The sequence below is a fragment of the Amborella trichopoda genome, chromosome 12 (assembly GCF_054954075.1).
Source record: "Amborella trichopoda isolate Santa Cruz 75 chromosome 12, AtrichopodaSantaCruz75HAP2 v2.0, whole genome shotgun sequence".
Lineage (NCBI taxonomy): Eukaryota > Viridiplantae > Streptophyta > Magnoliopsida > Amborellales > Amborellaceae > Amborella > Amborella trichopoda.
In genome coordinates this window covers 7,969,462-7,984,669 of record NC_142347.1, presented here as the reverse complement: position 1 = coordinate 7,984,669, position 15,208 = coordinate 7,969,462, and the positions used below count along the sequence as shown (strand labels likewise).

Here is a 15,208-nt window from a genome sequence, read left to right as displayed (position 1 = left end):
ATAAGCGAAACAAATTTAAAGTTGTAAAGCAAGCACATCATGAAAAGACAAATAGGAAGCAGTTTGTTTAACAATGAAATCAAAATATTTTGCATGGTTAAATAAGCTTAACAAACCCTATCAAATTAAGCGTCCCTGTACAATAAAAGTACTGGGGAGGTGAACCTCTTGTGTCACCCTTGTACTGTACCCACGCAAGAAAAATATAAATTGGGAAAAAAAAATTGAAAATGAGAGAAATCATGAAATAAAAGAGCAGCAGCCAAATCATGAAAATATCTTCATTTCTCTTAAAATGAAATTTGTCCCAACAAGTATAAAATCCTTAATTTCTCCACTATTTCCCAACTAGTTCAATCAGCATCCCAGATGGTCTGGAGCAATCTTCAACAAAAGCACTAGTTCTAAAAACGGCACTAATATGACAGCCAAAATAATATGCGATTTCATGGGAGGCAGTTATGAGAGAGCCGCACAATAGACTTTGAGTGCAGGGGAGGAACATATTCTGACCAGTTGTGATGCCAATGCATCATCTGCAGTAACTGATAATGCGACAAGATTCCACTAGTTTACTTATGTTCGAAATGTGAGACTTATCCAGCAGCCCTTCGAACCACTCACATCTAACCTAACCGCATCAGGTCTCATAACCCAAAAGGAAAACCACTAAATTGAAGTGTCCACAAAACATTAGAATGAAGTTTCCATTCAATTATCCCAGGTAACTTTGAAACAAAGTTCTAATTTCATCAACATTTTGTAAATGGAGTGAAGTATATGGCCTAGAAAGTTTGGCAGCAAGAAGCCCTGCACTTTCCCTCAAAAGAAGGAAGTATGCATCCTTAGAGCGGTCACTTTTGCCTGAACACTATGACAATTGCAGTACAGTTATCCTTGCATCGACGTTCACGAATGGCTTCACGAACAAGGCGCCGACTTACAATACTAGCAGAAAGCCCCTCCTGCAGTTGATAGCGACCAAACAAAATCACGAAGACATTCAATTCACATGTAATATCTTTTTGATTCCCAGAAATTATTGTGCAGTAAATCACGATGGCTATAAATGAAACTGCAGGTTAAAAAACTAATCTACAGATGTGAAATATTTACAACGACAAGTATGGTTATTTAAAAGCTCATAACACAAAGTAGCTTCCCACTGCCTAAACAGCAATTCATGGTGCGTGCTGGCCAACCATCAGCACTGGCCCCTCAAGAAGTTGAATCTACTGTGTTCGTTTATTCAATCTCAGAACAGAATAACAATGCCTGTTTTAAGAGGAATTGCTGTGAGGATTATATATTCCTCTTTTCAAGTCCCATGAAAAATCTTGTTGCATCAATTGGTAACTGCAACAAACCCAATCCCAGCAAGTGTACGCTGTGTCTGGGAAGACGAGGTACCACCCAAGCTTCGTATTTCAATTGGCCTGCTGGCTTGAACAAGGCCCTAACCTTTGACCATCTACAACATAGGGGCATCCAATTACTGAACAGATGCAACATGTAACAGAAGAAGAGGAACAAGATCATCTGTTTTTCCATCTCAAAACAGCCTAATGCAGTTGGTCCTGGTCTATAAATAGTCAAGACATCCCGTGGGTTTGGCTAAAATTAGTTGACAAAATCTTTAGGTTATGGATGCCATCCTCAAATTCAAAAACAGCTAGGATAATGTGGCATCTCTCCAGTTGGACCATCACTTAGTCAATTTGGATGGAAAGAAATCACAGAATATCCCAGTGTGGAGTGTCAAGCCTTTTAGCTCTAAAGGACCACACCGTGAGTCTTGTACTATCGTGTGACATCAAATATAAATAATTCATTGGCTATTCGGCAATGGACGTTCACAATCAATGGGGGGGAATCTCTAAATCCACCTCATATCATGAGACAAGATTTTCAAACTGGTTCACCAAATATAGGGAAATCAAAGTAAACTCAATGGAAGTTCGAAGGGCAAACCAGGGCCTGCTTTTGTAATGCCATAGGAGTCAGGACCAATAGGCCATTGTGACTCTACACAAGAAGATGCCACAGCCTTGCTGGTCAATTCGGTTTCCGAATCGCTTTGGGTAACTATGAATCTGATGATTGTCATTGTTTTTTAGTATATGTCAATGTTATCTGAACCGGACCAGACCAGAAACACCGTTGGATTGGTGGTCATTCTGATTAGGTTCGCCCCCGGGACGAAAATGTCCACCGAACCGGTCCAATCACTGGACTAGCTAGTCACCAGTTCATACCCCAACAGGCCTGTCCAATGGTTTTAAAAGATTAACATTTCTCCCCTAAATGTTTTGGTCATTGTTCTAAACTTTTTGGTGCTTTTTGTTCTTTATTTTTTATTGGGGCGTTTTGGATTTTTTATTAAACTGGGTGGATTTGGGGGCTCTAGAAACTAGAAACCTTTGTTTAGAGAGAGAAAAAGAGTAGTGATTATTCTCTCTCCCTCTCCCTACTTGAAAGCACTCCAACCAAGCCCAATTTTCCAGCAACAACTTAGGAGGAATTTGTTCGGTTTTGTGGTATTTAAAGGCCTAAAGAGCTTGTAAATATGATATTTTATAATGGAATATGCACTTCAGTGGGAGTGTGTTGATTGACTAAGGGTTAGACTGTTTATGGCCCTAGTCATTTTCAAAACCCTTACCCTTTGGGTATGTGCACTACCGAGAAGGGTTTGTAGTAGGTCATCTTATGTTGATGCTGGAGAGATGCCCAGGGATGATATTTATAGGTCAGAAAACTGTGTGGTCTCCTGCATGCAGTTGTAGGCCTGTGATAATAAGGGCCAAAGCCTTAACAAACTTCCGCACGACATGTACCAATCTACTCCTAGTATATTTTATTTGGGTATTAAAAATATTTTTATGATTTTTAAAATTTTAAAATATTATTTTTGTTGTAATTTTCATCAAAAGGGTATTTATGAAATCTTCAGAACTTAGAATAACAAATGTGGGACCAAAAATATAACCCCAGATCATATCTTTCAATCACGCGAGCATAGGCAGACGAGTCATAACCATTTCAACGATCATGTTTCCTATCATAATCGAGTTCAAGTGCCTCCACTTTCTCATCAGGTGTTATGTGTTTACCGGTACACTTTGCTCCCACCTTCGACGTCTATCCATGCATGACTTCGTATTAACTTCGAGGTCTATCTATCCATCACTTCGCATTATGAGTAATTGCCCCACAGTTTTCACAAGCCTCGATTATTTTGGTCAATTTAGTTTTATGAATTATTTTTTAAATATTTTTATTAGGTGCATTTTGATGAGAAGAATAAACGTCTAAAATTTCAAGTTATGTGGATTTGTAGAAAAAAAATAAAATTTAAACATGGAATGAGCTCGTGACCGTCAGATTGACCCATATTGAATCTAGGCCGTTGGGCTCATATGAGTTTTTTATAGTGAGGAACATGTGCCACCCTCAAGGGGGCCACGCCCAAATTTTTTTTATACAAAAACTGGCACGCCACTTATTTGGGAAATAAAAGGGGTACACCACGTATTTCCGAAGTGGAGGGCATGCCCCACTTTCTTATTGTTGTTTAAAAATTAAAATTAATTAATATAGAACGTCTCTTATTTTAAATTAGATTTTGTTTCCTATCCTATGAGAGTTTTAAAAAATAGATTATCTTTGATTATGGGAGATCTAGATAATGATAAAACATAGATTATCTGTGATTATGAGAGATTTAGATAATGATAAAGTTTAGTTATATTTCAAAGTTAAACAAGATTTGAACCCCCTCTCAACATAAGATTCTCTCTCTCACGCCATAAAATTTTATCCCCCTCTCTTTCTCTCACACCACCTTCTCTCCTATTTTCTTTCACACCGCCCTCTCTCCTCATATTTTCTATCACACCACCCTCTCTTATTGGAGTAAGTTCTATGAAAAGAAAATAACAAGAGGAAAGATGGGACTTTCAAAACCCTAAGTGAAGCTTGTTGTCTTTTGAAGAAATGTTGGGTGACAACCAACCTAGAGAGAGATCAACTTACAAGCTCAGCCCTAGTTTGTTCACATAGAGTTTCTAGAAAGGGAAAAGTTTATATAGAGCCGAGGCTCTAAAGAATCAAATTAGAGCCTACCTCAAAAATTTCACTAGAAGAGGTTGTTTTGATGCCTAAATATCCTCAAATTGATCATCTCGACATAACATGCATGGACATAAGAAAAAAATGGATTTCATCAGATCAGCCCAGATTCAATCTGAGCCGTTGGGCTCATTTTTTCCTTTGAGCAAGTGGGCTCACCCTAGCATCTTCGATATATATATATATGAAAAGATCCTGTTCGCCCACTAGAAGATGGAATAGTCTAAGCCCAACAGTCTAGATTCAATTTGGGCCAATCTTATGGTCACGATTGCATTTCATATTTGAATTTTGATATTTTTTCTATAAATCCAAATCTTTTGAAATGCGGAGCAATCACTCTTCTCATCAAGGCACACCGAATAAATATTAAAAATATTGTTCGTCAAAACTAAAATTGACCTATAACTTTTGGGGATATTTTAGTCAATTTATTTGTTACAAATTACATTTTTAATATTTTTATTAAGTTCGACTATTTTTCAAGAGTAGACACTCAAAACTTTAAGTGATTTGGGTTTCAAAAAATTTAAAATTAAAATTATAATACGAAATGCAATCATGACCATCAATCAACCCATATTCAATATAAGACCGTTGGGCCTTTATTAGAGTCTGTCAGCTAGCAAGCTGACCTCGGACTCTCCTCATATATATTTATATACATATATATAAGGTGCAGTGATAGTAGGAGAAGCCTTTAACTATTGTGTTTATGGGCAGGATTGCAAACATAAGGAGCAGAGAGCATGACATTTAACCCAGGTTGATAAGTCAACTTGCTTTTTTCCTACTAAATGAGCACTAGAATTAAGCTCTCGAGTGTGCACAATCTTCATGTGATTTCATTTTATGTTTTCCAAATTGATGGGCATTGAAGTATGTTTTTCTATTAAGATCACAGACAATTTGTCACTATCACAAAATGCTTTTACATATAAAATGGATATTCAACCCTGAGAAGTAAAACAGTTTTTGTATCTCAAATAATATGCATTTCCTTGTGATTTCCCTTGCTCAATTGTTCTTTTCTTCCTTCCAGTCTCAACAACTAACAATATAGAAAAGAATATGCCCTAGCTTTCAAACAAACGTGTGTGTGCACATGCACACTCATTTGTACATGTATGTGTAGCAATATGTGTGCATGTGCGGCATAGTATTGATGTGCAATTTCATGAAAGAACATAAGAAAAGAGAAACACAAGAAATAACATATACAAAGGTAATACGATCATCTAAAAGAACATGCACCATGAAATTATTATGTTTCCAGAATAGTGCAGATAATATTACCTTCAATAGTTTCCCAACAAACTCAACAGCATCTCCTGATCCAAAAACCTGATGTCATGAACAACGACATCATCAATAGATAAATACTACATTCTATTATCACTATAAGGCATGTGGATGCAAAATGTACAGGAAACTAAGATAGGAAAGAGAACATACTCCCCACAGTCCATCGCAACCGAGAATAATGAAATGCTCTCTTTTAGTGATATTAAACGAATGGATGTCAGGCACCGCAGTCACACCTACCTGTCATACACCTCAATATTATGCACAGTACAAAAACACGACCCAACCGTAATGAGCCAATACAAAGGATTCAATCATAGTAAGTTGATCATTTTACAAAAAGAGGTCAAGTGAATCATAGTTTTACATGGAAGAAAATGTATAATTGCTGCAGACACATGTATTTTCTCACGTCTAATTATTTTCTCACGTCCAATTTCAAGCAATAATATAAGCCACGATCAAGAGTAAAGCCTAAGACCCAGTTGGATGGATTGATTAAGTGTTTTCTTGATTACTTTTTATCAAGGACTAAGAAAAAGCAGGTTCTTTTTAGTGATTTATTACTGATTTGCAGGCTTTTGTGACACTTTTCAAGTAAATAGGGTTCAAATACAAAGCAGGACAAAAAAAATCTCACTATAAGTGGTCAATGTCTAGTGCGTTGGAACAAACGTTTTTAGTCAGTCTAGGGTGGCCTGTCCAAACTGGCACAAAACGACGAAAGTATTTACTAATCAAATTCTTAAGATACAGCAGATGTAACATAATCAATCAAAAGAGAAGGAATAATTGTCCATGAGTTAGGCACTTCAATGAAATGAGGCCAAACATACTTTTATAAAGCGAGCTAGTCATGAACAGTTGTCTTCTTTTCAAGCGACTGATATGTGAAAAGCACACATAATAGTACAAGGAAGTCACAATCAGTCAGCCATTAGATGTGAAATCTGATAGCTTTAGTTGTGTCACAGTTTATAAAATGTTCTTTTAAACTTTGAGCTTAGTCAATGGAGCAGTCCAAGCAACTTGTTTCACATCCAATGGCGATAATGGATTGTGACCTCCTTGTGCCGAAGAAAAATGGCATTATTGTATGCTTGTCCTAATTATTACTTTTAATGAGTTAACCAGAAAAACCAAATTAATGGAAAAATGCTTCGCCTCTCAAAACCAAAAATCCAGTGACTCCAATCAAAGACCCACAAAAATCCAATCTAACATGCAATATTAATAACTCATATATATTAAGCTCCCGACTTCCCAATTTCCAAAAACTAACTTGTCTTTAGTATGGAATGTCCCAAAGAAAACATGGATCAAGCCATGTCTGTGGGGCCCTTTTATCACATGCATGGCTTACCTAAGTGTCTCAAATTCCATCTAAAAACTCTAGTAGATGTGATTCGCAGTCCATTATATACCAGCATGAATTCCCTAGCATTCATAAATTGATCTTCTAGACTTCCAACCAACTTCACCTTGTTGGTTCAAGCCCTCCATAATCAGCCCTGAGTTTCCACCCACGTGGACAATACTCCAACAGTCCCAATGCCTCTGCTTGATTGTTGGTTGCAATGTACCCAATAGATGTCATTGCTACCATGTCCATGTTCTTATCATGGAAGAGAAATCAGCCCCTGCCCTTCTCAGATGGCATTGTGTTGCACATATGAAAATGTCCATTCAGTGGGGCATGCAATGCACAAAAAATCAGTGTTTAAAAAATTGGAATCAGCCTGCACCTTGCCAGGGTCATATTCCCAGTCGCCCAGTCTGGCTCAGGCAATTTACGATTCAGACTAGCCTATATTTGACCAAAAAAAAAAAGGAAGAAAAATGGAAAACAAGGAGACTTGGGCGATTCCATGGTTGTTTGGCCTGATATTGCGAGCCTCCACATCCAATCCACCTCAGGAAATTTCTTAGTAGGACGAATGATTTTTGAAACACTACAACAAACGCCCAACAGGCTCCATCTCCCCCTTCTCATAGTCATATCCGAGACCCTCAAAGTTATGGGAAAGAGAGATTCAGAATGCTATTACCTCCCAAAAATGGCTAATGGATCCCACTAAGGCCGTTTATGTAGTATGTAGTTTCTGGTAAACCAAATGAGCCGTTGCCTTCTATGCAGTGTTGACAACCCCCACTTTTAATATCTTGGTAGCTAATCTCTAAAAAATTCCCAGGCATTAATCTAGTTGATTATGCATTGTCCAAAGGTTTCACATGTGCTCATCTCATTCCTAATCAAATATGTGGATGGGTAGCCAGCAAGAAGATAATTCATGTCCTCTTCACTGTAAGAAAAATGGGCATCTGGATGCAAAGTTAACTGTTGCAGCCTTTATTGCAAGGTTTGGTAACCCGCCATGCATGGATGGCCTTGCAGACCAGGTTGTTTGCTCCCATAGGAGCATGAACACAAGAATCTGCTGTTGGGTGCTTCCATTCAAACAATCAGACCCTATTCATCTCACTACAGCTTAGGTAGTGAGAGCACCAAGGCATCTCCAGATCAAGATGATCTTGGTCCTAGTGTTCATCACCACACATTATTATGATAGTAAAATGTTGAATTACAAAGACTAATATTATCGTAGTGTGCGTGTGAGTGAAATCGATAAAAGACAACTCTCCAAGAAAAAAAATAGTGAAAAGAGGAAAAGCAGTTTCAGTGGTTTCTTTCTCTCCAACAGAACCGCATGGTGCATTGTATGCAACAAACATGTACACAGTATAAAAAAGATACTGCATGAAAAAACAATACTACAACTAAAGTCACAAGTTTCCAAGACTACTGTAAGCAAAATCCCATACAGAGGCAAACATAACAAATGGAATTTCATGGAGCTTCAATACCTCAAATGTTGCAGCATACTTATCTAAATGGAATATAAGCATATAACTGAATTATAAGCCTAGCAAAAGCACTTAGATAAAACAAGATCTGTTCCCAATCCCAGCTAGTATTGTTGACCTCCTGGTGCTACAGTGGTGGTGGCAGTTTGCTCATAGCAATTATGTCTTGGAATTTGATTATGACAAAGACAATATGAAACTTGCAGCATTACTGCAGAAAAGACTCATGTCCAATTGGTCAGTTTACGTATTACCATAACATGGAGGCACATGTATATGCCAAGAGAATACAGGAAATCAATAGTTGAGTGAAATAATTAGTCAAGGAGAATAGAGTAACTAACCTTCTTGAATTGGCGATCTCCAAATGCCCTAGAGACTTCAAGGCGTCCTTGCAATCGTCCATTAGAACCTATTACTCCACCAGCCTAGAAAAGAAAACATACATATGAACTCACAATGTGTAACAGGAAGAGAGACAAATAATAGCAGCATAAATGGAAACCACAGTTTAACTACAATAAGCTGATCTTTATAATGCAATATCAAATCTCGGAGCATGAGAACAATATCAAAGTCCTCAATGAATGGCGAACTCCAAATGCCCTAGAGACTTCGAGGTATCCTCGCAGTCGTCCATTAGGACAGATTACCCACCAGCCTAACAAAGAAAATATGGCTATGTACCACAATGTCCAACAGGAAGAGAGATAATTAGTAGCCGCATAATTGGAAACCACAGATTAACTACAACAAGCTGATCTCACAATGAAACATCAAAGCATGGAGCATAAGAATAATATCAAAGTCCTCAATGAATATGGTTTATACTATGTATAAAGTTCACATATGATTTGACATAAAATATCAATCTACTATGGTGCAGTAAATTAAAAAAGCAGGGATGCGTGCCATTTGACAATTTTCTGGCCAGATTTCGTTTACATTAACCTAAATGGTCCAATAATAAGGAAGAAGCAAAATAGGGGCTGAACCTGCCTTTTATTTGTTCAGCTTTTGAATTTCCAAATGATATTGAAGGAAACAGAGCACTCGCTCTGTCTAGCTGTTGGGATCCAGTCCTGGACCATTGCAGATGGACCCAATAACCCATTAGGTCAAACCCACCCGATAACCTGGTCTTTGTAAATTTGGAGTCGACCCATATTTGGACCATGACGGGACCTCATAAGGTCCAAGTCTGGACCTGGACCCAGAATTGCCCCATCTTGACCTAACGACTGGATCCAAGAGATCCGAACCTTGGTTGGATTGACCTGGCAAGTCAACAGGTTGATCTTACCAGATTGACAACTCTATCTGTACTTAAGGTGGCATAACCCAAAACTTTAATCCCCATCTTGCTTGAAACATTGTTCAAGCCATTTCCTACCCTAATACATCCGAATATTGGCCCTCCCCCTTTCCTTCTTTCGCACCCTCTCGTGCTCCAACTCCCTAACTATACAACCATAAAGATGGTTTGGTGTCTTGAAGAACAAATATTTTGATACAGGTGAATCAAATATAGACTATCTTTTTGGTAATAACTAAGTCAAATATGCTTTACATTTACATAGGAGAATAGACCAAACAAGGCATCATGATCAAGCAAAGTCAAGGTCAGTACTTGAAAACGAAAGGGTATCGAATGAGAAGGCAAAGAAGATTTAGTAATGGCAGGAAACAAGAAATTTAAAACAACAAAGAATATAAGAAAAACACACCAATTGAGATGTGAAGAAAATTGAAAGAGTGTAAGTGAATACTGAGGGATTTTCAAGGGAATCAACCAAAGTTTTCTAGAAAATATGTCAAAATTGTGTTGCACAGAAACCAGGACATAATTATGGGAATTGAGGTGGTCCAACTTCAAAAATTGCATTAGTGTCAACCAATGATGGAAAACTCGGACTCAGGCATCCAACAGGGTAGGGCTCGAGCCTAGAGCAGCTCTTGGGAACTTGTGAAACAGTCAGTTCCCGAGGTTTTTCAATGCAACACAGCCCCTGCCAGGTCTGAGTCAGTAGGACGAGTTTGATTGGACTCCCTGAGTTTTAAAACATTTTGCGTAAATAAAAATAGCTACGTAGGATGCATTTACCGGAAATTGTGTATGCATCATACTATTCAATGAAGCGGACAATAAGCAAAATCACAAGTCCTTTATGTTTCTGGGATGGAAATTTGAGCCAACAAACAGTAATTGAATAGTATGATGCATAAACATAAAGGACCTGTGATTTTGAGCAAACAGACACTACCTCCATTATAAAAAAAACTGAGCCAACATACTCTAATTCCATAATCAAATAAATTGAGTTCTTGATCCTCACTTTCTCTCTCTCTCTCACACACGCACACACATATGTATGTATGAAATGCATGGATCATGCTTCTATCAGCCTATGTACGTACATGCAAGTTTATATTTAAGCATGTATGTATGCACAGATGCATGTATGTTTGTGTGTATAAGCAAGTTTAAGCTTATTTGGGTCATTTGTGCAGTAGAGTCTAAAACCTGAATCTGTAGTGCAATCCACTCTTCAGTCCAGAAAATTTCACAACTATATGATAGGAAAAATAAAAGCCCTAGCCCTGACCTTAGGTACATGAGAACTTACAATCAAAGTCAAAAAGAGTAACATCAATGAATACTTTTTCACAATGGATTAATTAAAACAAACACACTAATTTTACCTTCTGTATGCGAGCACGTTCTTCTGGATAGATTGCTTTGTGTTCTCTAGATACAACAATGGCTTTTAATGATCTTTCATCTGAAGAATCCAGATATCCATCTCCTGTTGAACGAGCCAAGACTGCTTTTGCATCTCCAATGTTAGCAATTAACACCTGTGCATGCATCATAGTCATCAGCTATGAAATCCTCATCACAAAATTGATCAAAAAATATATGAAATGGAGAGGCCTGAATCAACAAGGGATATAAATGTCTTAAATATGGGAAAGATATAGCATCAACACTTTCTCAAAAAAAAAAGGGTGAACATGTACAAGTCAAATCAAATCTCTTGCAAAACTAGATGGGGTAGAAACAATACATTTAGGCAAAATTCATCATCGATACAAGAGAGAGCCTTTCTCACTTACGCCAATCTAGGGATTAAGACTTGAGGACCTTCATATATTAGGGTACACGGTTGATTCTTTCTTTTGTTTGATCAATTGTCATGTTGTTTACTTACCCATTTTATGTGTAGGAGGCCTATAGGAATTGCCTAATACAAGAAGTAATTGCAATTTGCAAACAAATTTTTTTTTTTTGGGTAACTTCAATGGGGATGGGGCCCCCTAACCGTTGTACAATGGAATTAAAGTCATCATGATCCAGCGACCCACCATCCTGGCTACCTAGACTTGAGCCCATTCCTAAATTTGCAAACAACTGAAAAGACGAAACAGACACAAAGGCCCTGGCTAAACCCAAAAGACGGGCCTTTAAATAATTTCCTTTCAACTAACACCCTAAGGACACCAAATGCCTAACGAATTTTATTAAATAAAGATCTAATAAACCATCATCGCCAGATCTACAAATCAAATTTAAAGCTGAATAGATAATAATTCGTCTGAAACTAGTAGTTTGGGAGTTTTATCTCATTAAATTCATCTATCTAGGTTGCTAATAATGCATGTTGTTCATGTTGTTAAGAATGAGGGAATCATCCTTCTAGTTGGGGTATGCAATGGATAGAAATGCACTCGTATGAATAGTAAAATGCATACAAGGAAAACACACACACACACATTTACAACACAACCACACACACATATACAATTCAAACTCAACACCCTTAAAAAGATGCACCAATGAAGACCATCAACAGTTTGCCCACAAGACGGTCATAGTGCCTTGTCCTGACAGCCCTTAGTGAACAACTTCACGTAATCATCACACAAAATATAAGAGAAAGAATGCCAATATTAAGTCCCATCTGAGCGAAGTCAACCTCCACACACTTGGTCTGATCATGAATGATGGCAATCCTTGTTTTGCATGCTCTGTGTATGTGTGTGTGTGTGTGTGCGTGTGTCAGTGTGGATGAAGGAAAATGATGGTGTGTTCCTCCCGAAGCTTCCATTTGGAGCTTCCCCCATCTCAAAAACTAGTTTGGACTTTGGAGGTGACCCAAGACTCATTTGATTTGGAGATTCATGAAAGCTCCAAATCCTCTAGATCTACCTCTCATTCAAATGGACAGTCTAGATCTCATTTGGGGGCTATAGTTGACTTGGAGCATTTTGAGAGCTCCGAAAAAAATTTTCTGAATGAGACTGTTTTTGAAGTGAAGGAGACAATTCACAAACTGTATTGGATCCTTCAATCATATCAAAAGTTGTTTTCAAGGTGGGAGGAGTACTAATAGTGTGCACACCCCATCATTTTCCATATAAATATTTGTGATGGGCATGGGCATTTTAGTCCTTTATATCCCAGATCTTCTATATAAAAGTGATAAATCCCTTTAGTCAAACAGTTAATGAGAATCAGTTGTACTCTTAGATTATAATAAGGTATCTGAACCAGTCCGAATTCCTGATATAGAAAGTCCCAATGTCTGTTCATAGCGAATTTGTAGTAGAAATCAACCAATGTACATCTCTAGTAACAAAATCCACAAGGACTCAATCTTTAATATTGGATGAGAAATTTCTCCCTATTATCTCTTTGACTCCCAAGGTTTGAAACCCTAATTTGGCAATAGTGTTTTAAAATGTGGGATGCGGCCGAAAGCGATGGGGGGGGGGGGGGGGAGAGGGGGAGGTTGCGGCTCGATGCGGTCCGGATGCGGGTGCATCGCGGCGATGCGGTAAATAAATATAAGAAATATTAAAAATTATAAAAAAATTGGTTAATGCACAGGAAAAAATATGGAGGTGATATATGTAACAATAGGTATTTTAAGTTTATTCATTAACTCCAAAAGTATTAGCTGTCGAAGATTCTGTATCCACTATCCCCTGATAGAAACTAGAAACTAGCTTCATAAACATTCAACAACCATAAGTACAAATCTGTAATCACAAACTTTAAAGTTACAAAGTACTACAAACTAAAGGTCCATGATGTTGGCAATATGGGCTTTCAAGGCCTTAATGCCAAGAGTCTTTCGATTAGTGGGAGTAAGTGAAAGAGATAGAATCTGGGTACTTTGCGAACTGGGGCCCAGATTCTCTTACCCCGAGTATATGAGGCACTGAGAGTTTACGTTTTGAGAAATCAATTTCTTAAGGAAGTGTGAGGGTCACCTCCTAGTCAGGAATTTTAATTAGAATGCCTCATGATTAGTTGTGATTAACCAGGGCTTGGAGAATCCAATCGAGTAGCATAAAACCCGAGTGTTTGTTGAGAGTTGGCCCTGTATGGGATGGTCAAGAATCATGAGACATGAGTCCGTAACCTGATACAAGACCATTCCATGGCATGTGCATGTTCATTCGCAAGGGAAGCCACTCTTCTTAAGTTTTATCCGACTTAGAAGAGCCAGTGCACATGTGTTTTGAGAGGACCCCTGTATTTAAGTAGGAATATGTCCCATAGGGGTGCGCTTGTAATCTATTGAGAACTCGATGATGGGAAGCTCTGCCTCAATGACTTTGATGTGTCCAATTATGTGTTCCTGCCTTAAATTGTGGAGCATAAGTGCATTGGGTCAACTTGAGACATAGTGGAACATCATACGAGACTAGTGCAATGGAGTGCTTCGATACTTAGAATCAAAGCCTCGAGATCTCACATGCCTTTTGTCCGATTTTATTTTAATGAGAAATGATGTTTAAAAATGATTTAAATATTTATTGGAATTTTTGGAGAATTTTTTGGATTGTTTTAATCACCAAAAATGTGATTTTCAAAATTGTTCTGGCTTATGTGAGGATGTCCATGTGGATGCCATGTGGCACCCAAGTGGTCATAGGGTGGCCACGTGGCACCATGGACCGCTCACGTTGGGTCCTCCTTTGTTTGGGAGAAGATTCCCATGCATGGGAGACCCTATGGCACTTGGTCACTTACCTTCTTTTTTATTTTTCTTTTTTTTCAAACCTTATGTTATATTGTTATGACTTAAAGTTGGATTTTAGTCACATGCTTAAATGTCACACATGTGACATGCTTGGCTTGTGTAGAGCCAAAGCAATTTTAAAATAAAATAATGTTTTAAAATATTACTATCCACATGGGACATATGCCATGTGAACATTTCATGTGAATGTGCCCCATTGGTGTGACCCATGTGAAAAGTGCAAGGTACATGTGAAGGGTGTAGGTTGAGCTAATTCTATTGGTGGTGTCATAAGCCCCTTTTACCTTTCCCATGTGATTGAAACATTTTACCAAAATGCCCTTACCCTTGATCAGTCTCTACAATTATAGATTTATTAAAATTCAAAGGTCATTATGTAAAGCCCTTTTGGATATGATTGGAATTAATATATGGGGACAAGGATAAAAGGGTAATGTGGCATTGATTTAATGTTTATGAAGTAATAAGGTGCTTAAATCGCATCCCTTCATCCCAGTAGTTGGATGGGGATGAGTATAATTAGTCTCTCACATGCCATTGATGAAGTGCATCAAGTGTCATAATCAATTCATAACTGATACACTTCATATAAATACACTTAAAGCCCAAACTCAAACCCTAAAAAAACATTATCATGAATCAAAGAGAGAGAAAAGACATCAAAACTTGAGCTCCACGTTCAGCCCCTTCTGATTCATGTTCTTGATCACAAGATGATATTTATTGGTGCTCCTTCTACAAAGTCAAGTCCATCATATGTCACCATCAAGGTATTATCTATTTGTGAGTTTCTCCTTCATTGCTTTACTTCTTCATGATCTAAACTTGCTGTAAATTCATGTTTACAGAAGTTT

At 37.8% G+C, this 15,208-nt stretch overlaps 1 protein-coding gene across 1 annotated transcript in view; it reads right to left on the bottom strand.

Moving 5' to 3' along the window:
- Positions 1-267: 267 nt before the first annotated feature.
- LOC18445613 (Protein phosphatase 2C family protein) overlaps positions 268-15,208 on the bottom strand; it is a 79,352-nt gene continuing 64,411 nt past the window's right edge. Inside the window, exons 8-12 of the mRNA XM_006855749.4 lie at positions 11,005-11,160; positions 8,646-8,729; positions 5,587-5,676; positions 5,428-5,475; positions 268-965 (exon numbers count right to left, since the gene is read on the bottom strand). Of these exons, the coding sequence (XP_006855811.3) occupies positions 855-965; positions 5,428-5,475; positions 5,587-5,676; positions 8,646-8,729; positions 11,005-11,160 (489 nt within the window). The 3' untranslated portion in view covers positions 268-854. The remainder of the gene's footprint in view (positions 966-5,427; positions 5,476-5,586; positions 5,677-8,645; positions 8,730-11,004; positions 11,161-15,208) is intronic.